Source organism: Hyperolius riggenbachi, chromosome 4 (genome assembly GCF_040937935.1).
Source record: "Hyperolius riggenbachi isolate aHypRig1 chromosome 4, aHypRig1.pri, whole genome shotgun sequence".
In the NCBI taxonomy this organism is placed as follows: Eukaryota; Metazoa; Chordata; class Amphibia; order Anura; family Hyperoliidae; genus Hyperolius; species Hyperolius riggenbachi.
The window spans coordinates 129,963,272-129,979,072 of NC_090649.1; the positions used below are offsets into that span (position 1 = coordinate 129,963,272).

Below are 15,801 nucleotides of genomic sequence, written 5' to 3' on the forward strand. Positions count from 1 at the left end.
TGGATTGCTTTGCTGCCTGGTAGCCACTAGGTCACCACTCCTGGAAATGCCCCACCAGTGACTAGAAGTAGTAGGAGACACTGCAATGTGAAGTGCCAAGGTTCAGGCAGTTTGAAGGGGCAAAGTTGTAAACAAGCCAGAGTTCATGGCCAGGTGAAAAAAAAGGGGTCACAAGTCAAAGGTCAAGGGCAGGCAATCAAGGTCACTAGCTGAGGTCAAACAGAGTCAAACAAAGAGCACAGATTGAGGGTAGTCAGAAAAGCTAGGTTGTAATGTAGGTTCAACATATAAGGCAGGCTAAGTGACACTAGGACAGCTAGTTAGGTCAGGCTAACCAAGCTAAAAGAACAATCAGCACAGCATGCTGGGTGGGGTGAGCTTTTATAGACAGACAGTGGTTGGTTCGGTGTATATTTTTCCGCACCACATATCCACATTTTTGGTGGGTTCCCGCATGCCCAATACCACCAGGCTGGTAGAGATCTGTGAGTAGGAGCACTGGTACAGCACACACATGATGTCAAACCTGTGGGATTGTAGGGACTGGATAAGGTAAAGATGTATAGAGATTGTTGGCAGTCTGTTAATGTTCTTTTGCTAGGTAAAAAGACTAGTGGCAATAAAGTGGGGATGGGAGGTTTGGTGTCAAGGTCTGATTCTCCTGCCAGGCTCCAGCAGAATGTACAAGAGAGTGTGGACTGGAACACAGACCCAGTGAGTAAAAAACTCAAACTGAGTAGGTGAATAAACTCAGACCCAGACAGTTCATGTGGGGAGTCTGTCTGAGCACGCCCTAGTGGCTGCAAGCACAATATCAATGTTCCTTGTCATACTAATTCCATTGTATATTTCTCAATCTTGTTTTTACACATTATGTAAGCTTATGTGCAGTACACTTTATATGTAGAGTATCAGAAATTTCTTGTAGCATATGTTCTGGAATAAAAATAAAAATAGCCAATCAATGCTTCTATAGCGACTTGTTAATGAACCTACTGCCAACTTGTTAACGGGCAGCTTGTAACTTTGATTAGCTGATTTTTCCCCACTTGCTAGGGCAATAGAGATTTTATGTTGGGACATAGGGATGTTCCATGAGATGCAAATCATTTCTCTTAACATTCAAATTTCATGTAAATTATACAGAGCTTGAAATTGGATCAGAATCACGTCCTATCAATTTTTATTGGTCCATGTTCAAGCTGCATAACAGTTTCATGAAATGTGAATGTCCCTATTGGGACTATTTGCTGCTCATCAGTTATATGTTTGCATTATGGCTAATGAAAGGTGATGTGAGGTGACCAGACTTCTTGAGATGTCATTTCCAGGAAGCCCTTATGTCTGTACATTCAGCTGTTGCCTGTAAAGTTCATTAACCTGTTGTTGTACAACTGAGTCTGCAGTTTTTTACATTCATTTCCTGAGAAAAAGAGACAACGTGAATGGCAAAGCACATACGGCCAGAGCCGACAGACACACAGACATGAGGGTTCACTGCCTACGGGGGATTACCTTGCTGAATTTTAATCTGTTTAACCCCTCCGTATCTGAATTATTCATTCACGCCTCATGGTCTATGAATTATTGAAGATATACTCTGTGCCTGTAAATTATTCATTGAACCTACACTGTCTGTAAAGCGTTAACTGCTCATTGGCCAGGACCTTCTAGGATGGCTGAGCAAGTCATGCATTTGTTGCTGGTGCTGTAGAATATGTGGCCTGTGACTGACAACTGATATGATATTCCTTTGTCTCTGTTACAGCTCTGTGAAGACCTCTTCTCACGTATCAATGACACATCAAATGACAACATGTCTTACTCTGTGGAGGTACTCTAATTATAGTGACTATTTCACCTGAGGTAGAGAGCTTTGTCCTTTGCCACCTAATCATCCACCCTGAGTCATAAGGAGCAGTGACACAGCTATGAGCCATCCTACCATACTTAGAATTCAGAGATGGTCACATTTTACCTAAATCGTATTTCAGTTGTTATTGTGAAAATGTGAATAACTTTCAGCTTTTTTTTAAAGTTATTTTTTTATTCATAGTTTTTTTTAAATTATTATTATTATTCATTTCACAATATAAACAAACTTCAAGTCTTGTATCCTTTCCCAGGTTGTTCAAATAACTCAAAAGGTTATCACAATTCACTACTGCCATTGTCACGTTTATACTGTAGCATTAAAGTTCTGTGAAATAAGGACCACATTTGTATTAAGCAATCCTATGTGAGGATAACATTTAATAGCATATAAGTAAAAAAAAAAAACAAAAACAAAAAAACAAGGCATCCCTTAGCTGAAACGTGACATGGCTTCATGTAACCAAGCAGTCAGCTCTACCAACCTTTTATTTTGAGTATATTATTAAAGGAATAACAAGGTGGCATGTGACATGATGAGATAGACATGTGTATCTTTCTTTCTTTCTTTCTTTCTTTCTTTCTTTCTTTCTTTCTTTCTTTCTTTCTTTCTTTCTTTCTTTCTTTCTTTCTTTCTTTCTTTCTTTCTTTCTTTCTTTCTTTCTTTCTTTCTTTCTTTCTCTGAGTGAGTTGACATTCAGCTATGAATTTTTTTACTAGACTGGGGCCTAGTCGGACTATAGTGTGACCCTCACTGATAAGGAACTACTACCGTAAAACTCTTTCCTTGCAGAGAACAATTTCTGAGAGCAAGGAAGAGATTAAAAAAAGTCAATAATTCACAGATTTTAGCTCTGACATACTTCAAAGACTGTGTCATTGAGCAGAGACAAAACTGAAAAAGTAGATTTAGAGCCCTTTTACAAGTGGCCAGCTAAGTCATTGAAAATCTATGGAGACTTCATACTTATGCAATGCGACGCACTGTGATGGAAGTAGTTAGGTAAGTCATCTGTAAGTTATCGCATGATCCGTGCCTACTGCAATGATTATGCAGCAATGTCTATGGCGATGCAATAAGGATAAACAATGGGAGCGTGCTGCAGGGAGCATGCATGGACCTACAGGAATCCCAGTGATGCACTTCCTGTCCAGCAGGGAGTACGTCACTGAGCGGGGGACGGGCCTATGCATATGACCCTGTACTGATTTGTGCGGTGATCCCATGGCAAGCTCACTGCACCGGATAAGTGTAGAAGCAGCCAATTTAAGCATAAAGTAAAACTGTGGAATATCTAAAAAAAGTAATTTTTAGGAAAGGAAGGATAGATGCAATTGTTTTCTTATGAGTTTATTTTTACCTCGATATTCCTTTAAGTCAGCTGAAGTCGATGGTAAAGTTGTAGGCCATTTCTGAGCAAGGATCCAGTGTGCAGGTGACAGAATACCTTTTTTGAAAGGTTTTAAGTGAGAAACGTAGCAAGTACTTCATGAGGTCTAATGAGGAGTTCATCCCAAAGAGGTCTCTTAAAAATGTGGCTGCTGTTTCCTGAAGTGATCTATACTTGGGAAATCCCAGAAGATATCAAAACCAAGCGCTTGTTGCCCTTTAGCAACTCCAACAAGCGTTAGAAACACTCTGAGTCTTTCAGTAGTTCTACTTCCTGAAGATATTTTTTTATAAGCATTCTCCTTGTATAAAGTAAATACGATAAACTTGGCCAAATGTTACCATATTCTGTTCCAGATTGTAATAGGAAAGTCCTGTCTAAAATTTGGTTCCCACCTTAGGATGTAAGTGTGTTTTGGTTTTTTTTGAGATATGAACTTGTTATTGACATTCAATTGTGCAACTGTCCAGCATTGCACATGAATGTAATACCCCAAAACTGGTCCAAAAAAAGGTAGCCAAACTGGGGGTTTTCAAAGTAACTGGCATAAAAGAGGAGTCTGGGAAACACTGGGAGAAGAGGGATACAATTGTGGGGGGAAGGACGCTCAAAATATTAGGGGAAGGTCTGTGGCTACTGGCTATATCACCCTTTCCTCTATTAAGAGCAAAGGGAGGGGCTTTGTGGCATGAGTGCCATGCTCCCTCCCAGATGTCACCATGGGAGGGCATGCTGCTGCAATGATGGGGTAGTCCCCCTCCAGAGTCAATAGAGACTCAAACAGAACTGACATCATTGTGAGAACTTACGGGGCTCCAGTGAGTATGGGGGGAAGGTGGACAAGTTTTGAGTTACCTGGAGGGTGGGAAGGGGGTTCAAGAATAATCTAACATTTAAAGATATCAATTAAAGTTTTGACAGCTGAAGCGATTCTTTGCATCAATCTTAGCTATCAGTCGGATGTGCAGTTCTTATTCTTTTTCTTTAATTCAATAATTAACATTTTCCTTGATATACTTAACATCTGTGCTTATACATTAAAGGGCAACTGAAGTGAGAGGGGTAGGGAGGCTGCCATAATTACTTCCATTTAAACAAAGCAAATAGCCTGGCTGTCCAGCTGATTCTCAGCCTCTAATACTTTTAGCCAAAGACCCTGAACAAGCATGCAGCAGATCAGATGACTGACTGACTGAAGTTTAGCTGCCTCTGCCAACTGTTTGTTTCAGGTTTGTGATTCAGACACTACTGATGCATGAAAGACCAACAGGACTGCCAGGCAACTGGTATTTTTTAAAAGGAAATAAAAATGACAGCCTCCATATTCCTCTCACTTCAGTTGCCCTTTAATAAATATTTCTTTAACATCACATTTGTATTATATCTTCGTTTGTGTTTCTAGGTAAGTTATATGGAGATATACTGTGAGAGGGTCAGAGACCTTCTAAATCCAAAGAACAAGGGCAACCTGCGTGTCCGTGAGCACCCCCTACTGGGGCCTTATGTGGAGGATTTGTCAAAACTGGCAGTGACATCCTATAATGACATCCAAGAGCTAATGGATTCTGGCAACAAGGCCAGGTATGTCTTAGGTGCCTTATCTGATGATTATGTTTATTATTATGCATACATGAAATACAGTACATTGTATGTTTAAAATATTCACCGTTGATTAATTAGCGTGTAACTTATACTCTTTCAGTCAGTCCCAAATAAATCTAACTTTCTCCCATAGCTACTATTATATAACGATCTGTATGCTTTTTGATAGAGAATTTCACTGTTAAATATGGATGCCTAATTCTGGCAGATGCCTGTCAAGTCCAATCTGACAGGAATCTATCTGATGTGTGTGAAATCTATTGGAAATCTATCTAAATGCATTATTGGACCATTAGATCCAATGCAACTCTATGGGCCATGGATCTGCTACCAGCAGCAGATCGACCTAGATCTTCCATCCTGTCAGATAGATCAAATCTATCGAAATCGATCGAAAGCGGCCACAAATCGATCGAATGGGGAATTTGATAGAATCGATTTCTGTTCGATCGATTCTACAGAATCGATCAGTCGATGGATGGCTGAAATCGACCAGTGTATGGGCCTCTTTAGGCCTGCGCCTGGCCAATGGAGCGAGCTCTGATCTCAGCTGAGACCGGTGTTCAGCAGTATTGGCCGGGGCTGTGTGATGTCTTGTACATGTGCTGATGATGTAACTATGCATTTCAAGGTATTTATGCCGTCCTCAGTCCATTCAATATCAGCATGCTTCTTGTCTATAAAAAAGGACCTTAAAGAGACTCTGAAGTCTAAAGGTAGCCATACACTGGTCGATTTGCCATTAGATCGACCAGCTGACAGATCCCTATCTGATCGAATCTGATCAGAGAGGGATCGTATGGCTGCCTTTACTGCAAACAAATTGTGAATCGATTTCAGCCTGAAACCGATCACAATCTGTTGAGCTACTCCTGCCGCCTGTCCCCCCCCCTCCCCCCCCCCCCCGTATACATTACCTGATGCTGGCTCCCGGGCATCTTCTCTGCTCTGCACGGCTCTGTTCTGGCTCCATCCCGGCGCTTCCTGTGTCACTCCGTGACCAGGAAGTTCAAATAGAGCGCCCTCTATTTGAACTTCCTGGTCACTGCAGTGACACAGGAAGCGCCGGGATGGAGCCGGAACAGAGCCGTGCAGCGCGGAGAAGATGCCCGGGAGCCAGCATCAGGTAATGTATACCTGATCGGATCGGCCGCTGCTAGCGACGCGCTCCCTACCCGCGGGCGATCAAGGGTAATTTCCTGCACGGTGCGATCGACGGACCGATCCGATTTCGGGAGGAAATCGGCGGGTGCGTTTACCGCGAACGATTGGCAGCAGATTCGATCCCAGGATCGAATCTGCTGTCAAAACGGCCGCGAATCGGGCCAGTGTATGGCCACCATAATAGCCCTAACTAAACCGCCACATTCCCGCCGCTCTAATCTAACTAAATCACCCCAAACTCCGGGGGGGCAATCCGGGCAGCGCTTCTGTGAGAGGCAGAGCTATGAGCTGCATCTCTGCTTCTCGGCGCGTCTGTCAGCCCGGATTGGCGCCTCTCCCCCGCCCCTCTCAGTCTTCCTTCACTGAGAGGGGCGGGGGAAAGGCGGAGATCCGCCGTTGATAGACGCGTGTGAGGCAGGGCTGCAGCTCATAGCTCTGCCTCACATGAAAGCGCTTAGGGCAGCAAAATCCACGACCAAGAAAGTCGTGGATTTTGCAGGGGAGAGGGAGGGAGAGTTTGGGGGATTTAGATAGTTTATAGCGGTGGGGATGCGGCGGTTTAGTTAGGGCTATTAGGTTAAACACTTTTATTAAATGAAAAGATGTTTTTGTAGACACTTCAGTGTCTCTTTAAATGCTTCTATTTTGCTGTTGCTGCCAATGTTTTCTGCCCTTCTTGCCTGGTATTAATAATAACAATTGTTTTTGTTAAATGATAAAAAGATATTTTATCCTCTTTTAAGGCAAAAAAAGTGGAATGATTCCGAATGGCTTTAGAGTCACGCATATATTTACCTTGTAATTTTTGTCTTCACACAGAACGGTGGCTGCTACAAACATGAATGAGACAAGCAGCCGCTCTCATGCTGTGTTCAACATCATCTTCACCCAGCGCAGGCATGATGCAGATACCGAGAACACTACAGAGAAGGTGAGAGCAACCAGTCCACACCAGGCTTCTCTCTGGGCTCATCAAACAAAGCCAAACTGTTATAGACTTGCATAACATTGTCTGTTTAGGTAGTTGTCAATAACACCATCACTTATTCACTGTCCTTTCCAGGAAAAAAACCTTTTGCATGGTCTAACATGGCCCAGAAACATTCTCTACTCAACCCATTGGCAACTTCAATAGCGTTATCTTGATTGAGATAATTCCACTGCTTTTGACTTTAGAACTTGTTGTGCTGTAAATTCTTGGAATGCTTCGATCTCTCTATCTGAAAGCAGAAGTCCTCTGTTATTGTCTCACACTGCCCCCTAGTGACAAGTGGACATAAATACACATTACAGCCATACTAATTAGAAGCAGAGAAATGTAACAAATAAGAAAGAAAAAAATGTGCTAAAATAAATTGGCCTGGAGCACTTGCAAGCCAATAAATAAATTAACTGCTAAAGGGTTAGAGGACCACTATCTTGAAAAATGGTAACATTTAAAATACATACATATACAGTAAATGGTACATTTCTTCCAGACATAAATGCACTATAGAATACTTTTTTTTATTATGCTGTTGTTACTTGCAGTACATAGTAAATAGCCGACAGATCTGACAGATTTTGGTTGAATCAATTTCCTCATAGGAAATTCTCAGTATTACCTTTTAATCTGTACAAAAGCTGTCCCTAGAAAGGATCTCCACAAAGATTTCAGCCATCTTCCTTACTCTCTTGCACACTATTTGACAGTTGGACTGAGCAACTGCAGTTAAAGAGAAACTCCGACCAAGAATTTATTTTTTTCCCAATCAGTAGCTAATGCTCCATTTTACATGAGAAATCTATTCATTTTCACAAACAGACCATCAGGGGGCGTTGTACGGCTGATATTGTGGTGAAAGCACTCCCACAAAGAAATTCTGAGGACCGTGGTACTCCTGGCAGTTTCCTGTCTGTGACCCTTGCTGCATTGTGGGAAATAGCTATTTACAGCTGTTTCCAACTGCCAAAAAAAAACATGCAGCAGCTACATCACCTGCCAACAGTAAAAATGTCACCATGTAATAAATGTCAGAATGTAAATCAGGGATTTAAAAGATTTTACAATGGGCAAACACTGACTAAATCATTTATACATACTTATTGTAAAAATGAAGAACTTTTTTTATTACATTATTTTCACTGGAGTTCCTCTTTAAGTAAGTGCTTTTGGAAATAAAGAAATAACTGAAAATCCCCCACGAGGAGCTGGACTAGTCCAAAACCTGTCACATTTTTACTGCCTATTGTAAGTGACAGCGACATAGGGAAAAAGGTAATTTATAGTGCATTTTACTCTGGGATAAATGTACATTTATATGTATGTATTTGAATTTTTTCATGATAGTTGATCATTAATTGTACATCATTTCAATATATTCAACTCCGTTATTTTGTTTCCCATTTCCTTTCCCCATCATCCCAGAGCATTCTGGGAGACCAGGCATTATTTTCAGTGGCTTCGGAATTCTTAGCTGCACCAGACTGGACTAAAGGTGTTGCCACCTGTAATAAATGTCAGAATGTAAATCAGGGTGAGAAAATACTTTGCAATGGGCAAACACTGACTAAATAATTTCTAAATGAGTATTAGTAAAGAAAATGAGTACCAATAATTGTATTAATTACATTATTTTCACTACAGTTCAGGTGGCTACACATGATACAATAAAATGATCCAATTTTACGGAAATTCGATAAAAACGATCGGTTGTCCCACAAAAATGAAAGCTTTTTTTTTTCATTCAAGCAAGACATTTTTTTATATATATAAGTTGATCATGAGTGATGGATTTTTCTGATCAATTTTTATGAAAAATAGGGTAGGTTATGAATTTATTAATGTACAGACCCAAGCAATTTATTTGGGAGTAATTGAACAAATGTGTGTGGTACATTGGTCAAATTTTTAAAATGTTACAATCAATGAGAAAAATTAATTGTAATTCTTTAATTTAAAAAGAAAAGTAAAACATTGTATGGTGTGTGGCCACCTTTCCTCAGTAATGTCTTTTTCCCCAAACTTAGCAAGGATTTACTGTGCTCCAGTGCTATAAGGAAAATAATGCAATTCACCATTACCTGGACCTGGAACAATTACATTTGCAACATAAAAAAAACACTTTTCAGTAATAATTATAGTCACAAAAAAGTGGAAACAGTAAATTCGGGCGCCTGAGGCTAGTGGACAAATCGGGCGCCGCCATTCACTCCTATAATAAATATCGTTTAATGGGCGCCCGATAGGAAAAAAGGGCGCCGGAGAAAACTAACGTTTTAAAAGCGGCGCCCGGAGACTTAATGTTTTATTACTGTTTCTCATGATTACACATTATTTAATGATTTATACATTTTTAAATATTATTTTTAAACGAAAAACAGTACAATATTTTTTCCCAAACATTATTTTTAAACGAAAAACAGTACTTTTTTTTTTTTTTTAAACATTATTTTTAAACGAAAAAAAACAACAGAGGGGTCTTAGGTTTAGGCACCAACAGGGGGGTCTTAGGTTTAGGCACCCACAGGGGGTTTTAGGTTTAGGCACCAACAGGGGGGTCTTAGGTTTAGGCACCAACAGGGGGGTCTTAGGTTTAGGCACTAACAGGGGGGTCTAGGGGTTAGGGGTAGGTACAGGGAGGGTTACTTAGTAATTTTTTTTTTAAACGTTATTATACGTTTCACTATTTAAACGAAAGATTAACGTTTTTACAATTGCCGATTTAATGCACATTATTTAATGATTTATAACTTTAAAAAACATTAATTTTAAACGAAATACAGTACAATACAATTTTAAACGTTATCCATGCTTATCGTTAAAAACCCGGCGCCCTTTTTTCCCAGCGCCCCTTTTTAACGTACGCCAAAAAAGTATATGTACCATGTTTCCCAAACAAATTATGTAGGTAGAAAAAACTGAGTTTTGTAAGGTCTCTTTCCCACCAAGACGTTGCGCTTTAGGGAACGTTATGGTCGCAAAACGTGCCCCTAACACAACGCCTGGTGGTGTTGTAGGAGGACGCCAGAGTGAGCAGCGTTATGAAGCTCTCAAAGCAGTCGCTCCAGGATAGTGATGGGAAGTCCGGTTCTTTTTAAGGATTTGGATCATTCGAATCGGATCATCCGGATCTTTGAACGGAATCATTTGAATCATTTTACTAGGGAAGCAGACTGGGTGAAATGACTAGCAGGACAGGACTTTCCCTGTATTGTACATTCTGTATGTTCCTGTTTCTTCCAGACAGACATCCACTGTGAACCGAATCTTTCATTGTGATGATTCGGATGATTCGACTCATAAAATATCCGGATCAAATGAACGATTCATTCATGATCCGGACAACACTAGGAGTCCCACCACGAGTCACCACAGTGCAGTGAATATTAATGAGCCATGTGGCTAGTCACTGAGCATGTGCAAACAATCTAACGCAGCTCTATAGTGGTATAACGTACAGCATGCTGCACTTTTATTTAATGTGCAGCGTTATACCCTAACGCAACGTGTGCACTGTGAACAGCACATTGATTTTACAGTGCTGTGAGTTAGGCTGCGTTACTGGCTTCTGTAACGTGGGACTTTAACGTCCCACTGTGAAACCAGCCTAAAAGTAATACCCTTTAAAGGAAAACTTAAGTCTAAAATAAAAAATTATCTTTACTCACCCGGGGCATATATGCTATATCACCCTCTATGCTGCTAAAGCGTATATGTTATACGCTATAGCAGCATAGAGGGTGATATAGCGGCTGGGAACGCGGAAAATCAGCCGCGTTCCCAGCCTGTCGGCGGCTGTCGCCGAACCCGGAAGTAGCCGCCGGCGGGGACAGGACGATCGGAGCGGGGCTGCGAGGGCACCATCCAGCTTCGGGGGGCTGAGGGATGCCCCGGGTGAGTAAAGATCATTTTTTTATTTTAGACTTAAGTATTCCTTTAATGGCTAACTGGTAAAGTTAAAGTATGCCAGCTTTCTGGGATTTAGTCCCCTTCTTCGGGCATATTTCCAGATGTTAGCTGAAGTATAAAACACTTGCATCATTTAACGTTATTAGTTAGCCATTAAAAGATATTACTTTTACAAAACTTTGTTTTTTTCTACCTACATTCACTTATAATTGATATCCAGAAAATATGTTTGATGAATGGTAATTCTAATGTTTTTTACAGACTGGAAGCAAAGAGGCAGAATTTGATTAATCCAGTCACATGAAGCTAAATCAAAAATAGCTCAATCAAATAGAGTAATTAAACTCAATGCTGGAACAAAGATGCAATCAGGATAATGTATATCTGGATCATGCTGTCTTTTTGTGTCTGAGAACTGTGCTTCTGCCTCATTATACAGAACTGCATTAGAGCATAGCTCTTTCTTATGCATCTTTAACTACTCTTATAAATAACATCCAAAAAGGAGTGACGATAAGATGCCTAGCAAAGGAAATAAAGCGTTTATGATAAAATGTATTATGAACTGAAGCTATGGTATGAGCAGGGACAATAACTATCAGTACAGTGTCTTTAATTATGTGTACCCTACTGTAGAAATGTTCACTCTGTCATATAAAGATAATATAATTTGGCTGCTTAATTTATAACTCTATGTTGTTTCTATGGAGATCTCTTACCCGCAGAATGTTTTCTGCTCACCAGTTACAGCAGTGACACCTGCAGGTGGCTGTAAGATGTACTGTGATGATATTTATTCAGCATGTGCATATCTGATGGCTGGATAAAGAGACCAATGCTAGCATACGGTATTCCTTTCTAGATTTTTATGGTATATTTGAACTTTATTCCTCTGCCACAGGTACAGTAGATCTCTTGTTATGCACTTGACCAGCCAGCATGCTGGCAAGACAACATTTCTATTTTTCTGAACTGGTAAATTGGCCAGTGTGCATACATTTCAGTGTCCAATAACTGGTCCTTTTCAAAATTTAGCCTGGATTGGAGGACCTTGAGTCACAAAAGGTGACCTGTTCCCCTTCACTAGGACACAGTAGTGATATGGTGTGCTGTCTTATGATAGATCTATGATGAATGTCTATTTATCTCCTATTTAAGGCATTAGGACCAAGATCAGTTATCTATTAAGTTGCTTTTTAGGGCCCGTTTACACTTGTGCGATGTGGAATCGTCGCGGAAACCGCGTTAACAAATTCGCATACGGATGTGAATTCGTTAGCGTTTGTATGCAAATTTTACTGCAAATTCGCATACGATTTTGCATATGTTTGTATGTATGCAAATGTAACCATGTCAGTGCCTGTGTGCTTTTACATTGGTTTTATGCAAAATCATATGCAAATTCACATGAAATTTGTATACCAAAACCGCATGCAAATATCCTATTATGCAAATCTCCTAGCGGTGTGCGGCGAGCAAATTCTGATGGCTCTGCCATGCAGATTTTTCCTGCACACAAAACCGCAAAGAAATCCTGACAAGTGGAAACAGCCCCATCCACTTGTACTGCCTATGCGAATTCGCATGCGGGAAATGCATGCGAATTTGAGATAGCGAAAACGGGCCCTAAATGTCTGGCCAAACAAGCTGGCTGCTTCTTTACTCATGTGGCTTGCCCAAACCCAGGACTGAGGACATCCACATAGAGAGGCACAACATTTCAGGCTGTGTCCCACTCAGGTGCTCCGACTATATGGGATTATCCTAAATGCAGCTGAGCTCTGGTCTGGTTATTTTGCATGGTTGTTTAGGACTTGAACACACAGGAGCATATCTGTCCACTACTGTGCTTATCTCAGTGTTACGGAAATCAGCACAGAAGTGAACAGAAGTGTCTTCAGGCCCATGGGGTGTGGTGGTCGCAATGAATGACTGGTGGCATCTGAAGATATATCATTTTAAAGGGAAGGTCCAAGCAAAAAAAATAAAATGAGATTTACTTACCTGGGGCTTCTACCAGCCCCATGCAGCCATCCTGTGCCCTCGTAGTCACTCACTGCTGCTCCAGTCCCCCGCTGGCAGCTTTCTGACCTCGGAGGTCAGGGCTGAATTGCGTACATTTTTACACATTCCCGCTAGTGCAGGAACATTAACACATACATTTTTGCGCGTTAGTGGTGCAACGCGTACATTTTTGTTCCTGCACTAGCTGGAATGCGTATAAATGTATGCAATGTGGCCCTGACCTCCGAGGTCAGAAAGCTGCCAGCGGGGGACTGGAGCAGCAGTGAGTGGCTACGAGGGCACAGGATGGCTACATGGGGCTGGTAGAAGCCCCAGGTAAGTGAAACTCATTTTTTTTTTTTGCTTGGACCTTCCCTTTAAAGTGGCTCGTGGATTGCTGTCGTTGGACAAAGATTTGTGACTTGCCAAAGGTCAAAGTAAGATTCTTAAATACAAATTAAATAAATATGCTCAGATTTAGTACTCAGCTTGTCTGACTTCTCCTTACAGGTCAGTAAAATCAGTCTTGTGGACCTTGCTGGAAGTGAACGAGCAGATTCCACTGGTGCAAAAGGAACACGACTAAAGGTAAAAGCCCTTAACTTTATCCAAGTATTTAACAAGAGATATACATTGAATGTACTTTGAACTGACCATTTAAGGAGGTCCTCATAGGGCACATATGTGGCAAGATTGAACAATATTAAGATTGATAGTTGTATGACCATTTTAAGGCATAGTTGATCTTTCAAGCCAGCACCTATTCAGTAGGAGACCTTGGGCAAGTCTCCCTAACACTGCTACTGCCTATAAAGCGCGTCCTAGTGGCTGCAGCTCTTGCGCTTTGAGTCCGACCGGAGAAATACATGTTCTGTGTCTGTTTTGTTTGTTTGTCTGCAGGTCGCTGCATACCATATAGAGCTGTATCTGGCCTTTGTGGTGCCTTGGGCAACTCACAGCTTTTACCATCTCCCCCTCCCCATTGCTACTAATACATTAGACGATTTTGTCCGCTGCATATCTGTTTGCCCTTCTGCATAACCTACCCAGACACTACCAGGTTGTAGGATTGGTTTCTTTCCTACACAAGTAATACCATAATTTGTAACAATAAGTAATAATAATATGTGCTAAAGCCATGAAACTAAACCCTTATTTAGCATAAATGTTTAGCTATTCATGCAGGATAATTTGACCCTCCCAATAGTCCGTCTCTTTCATGTTTTCAGTCATATTCTGTGCGGCTTGTAACGATCGGTGTCAGCACGAAGAGAGAATCTGATTATTGGCGATCTGCAGTATCACCAAGAATGCAGATATATACCCGATATTGATGATCTGCAGTATCACCGATAATCAGATATATTGCTAACTTCTGGACACCCAGCAAAAGAACACAATAAAGACAGTAATATATCACGGAAGTGTGGAAATATCAACCCCTAGCCGTAATCGTCTGCTTGGGGCAGGCGTCTCGGAGAGGCAAGCCTCAGAGATAACCCTCCAGTGGGAGACGTTCCACTGAAGGGAGAAAGGTCAGACAGGCAAGGGTTCAGCAACACAGATGACGGCAGCGGTACAGGAGCGGAAGGCAGAAGAGTAATCGGTAATGAGGCAGAGGTCGGCAACAAGGATCAGATAGGCAAAAGTACAATAGCGTAGATAGAGAGTAGTCAAGGATAGCCGAAGTCAAAACACAGATACAATATCAAAGTACAATCCTAACTAAGGTGTGAAATCCTTAGTATCAACACCAGGGCACTGAGCTAAGGTCTAAGCGCTAACACAGCAATGTATTCACGACAGCAGACAAGGAGCAACTGAAGCCCAGCTCCTTATATGCTGAGAGTCCCTCAGCTAATCCGCCCAGAAGCCCAACCAATCAGGAAGCTTCCTGATGTCAGCTGACAGGAGAGTCAGCTGAGACTCCTACGTAGGAGGTAAGAGTCCTGCCTCCTTGCGCGCGCGCGTGTGACCCTCTGCCTCAGTGCATCAGAGAGGCCAGGCCCAGAGTCCACGCGCACCCGCGTACCAAAGTCCGCTAGCCGCATTGCGGAACCCGCCGCCGTGTTGCCAGTGGCGGCGGCGGTGTCCGCATCCATCTGTGCCCGCAAGTCCGCATGAGCGGCGGAGCCTATCGGCTGGGAAGCGGAGACCGCCGCCATGTTGCCTCGCATGGCGGCTTTGTCTCCGCTATCCCTCACACGGCTCCTCTGGTTTCTATGTGGAATCTGCATAATGGTGGGCTGGTAATGTGAGCTCAATGCATTATGGGTCCCAATATTTCAGAGACCTGCCTCCAGCTTGAACAACTAATAGGTAGCCTTTCCTTATAATATATATTGCTGGTAGACCAAGACAGTTCCATGTGCTAGATGAGAGTCATAGCAGGAAGGGGCGGGTGCAGGACCTCTACATTAGGATCCATCATATCATATCATTCATCATATCTATTATTGTGATTTAATTTGATTAACCATATGGGTTTCTCTAAAACCAAAAGACAGAAGATGGAATTTCCCTTTAATTTCTATTTTCTCTGTTCGCCTTTTCCACATGCAGGAAGGAGCCAACATCAATAAGTCTTTGACAACACTGGGAAAGGTTATTTCTGCTCTTGCTGAAATGGTGAGTACCTCATGACTGCTTGGCAAATGGCAGCACTAAGCTCAGCAATATCCATCTTCATCTAACCTAAACTGCCAGCATTAAAGCCTGAGTATAATTGCATCAGCGCTACTTCCAGAGAGCACTGGGGGGGGGGGGGGGGGTAATACTCTATAATGAAGAAAAGAGGAGATCACAATGACCATTCATGAGACTGCTTTACATATACTGACTATGCTAGTGATCTCTGTAATTTTGTTGTTGTTGGGA

General features: G+C 41.8%; 1 protein-coding gene across 14 annotated transcripts in view; it reads left to right on the forward strand.

Annotated features, from left to right (window-relative positions):
- The window catches only part of KIF1A (kinesin family member 1A), a 246,538-nt gene that overhangs the window by 108,434 nt on the left and 122,303 nt on the right, over window positions 1-15,801 (forward strand). For 13 of the 14 annotated variants that reach the window (XM_068280653.1, XM_068280654.1, XM_068280655.1 and 10 more), the window contains exons 5-9: window positions 1,769-1,834; window positions 4,666-4,844; window positions 6,849-6,960; window positions 13,435-13,512; window positions 15,487-15,552. In XM_068280653.1, the coding sequence (XP_068136754.1) occupies window positions 1,769-1,834; window positions 4,666-4,844; window positions 6,849-6,960; window positions 13,435-13,512; window positions 15,487-15,552 (501 nt within the window). Of the gene's footprint in view, window positions 1-1,768; window positions 1,835-4,665; window positions 4,845-6,848; window positions 6,961-11,734; window positions 11,769-13,434; window positions 13,513-15,486; window positions 15,553-15,801 lie in introns of those variants that run through there. The other variant, XM_068280663.1, reaches the window with a different exon arrangement.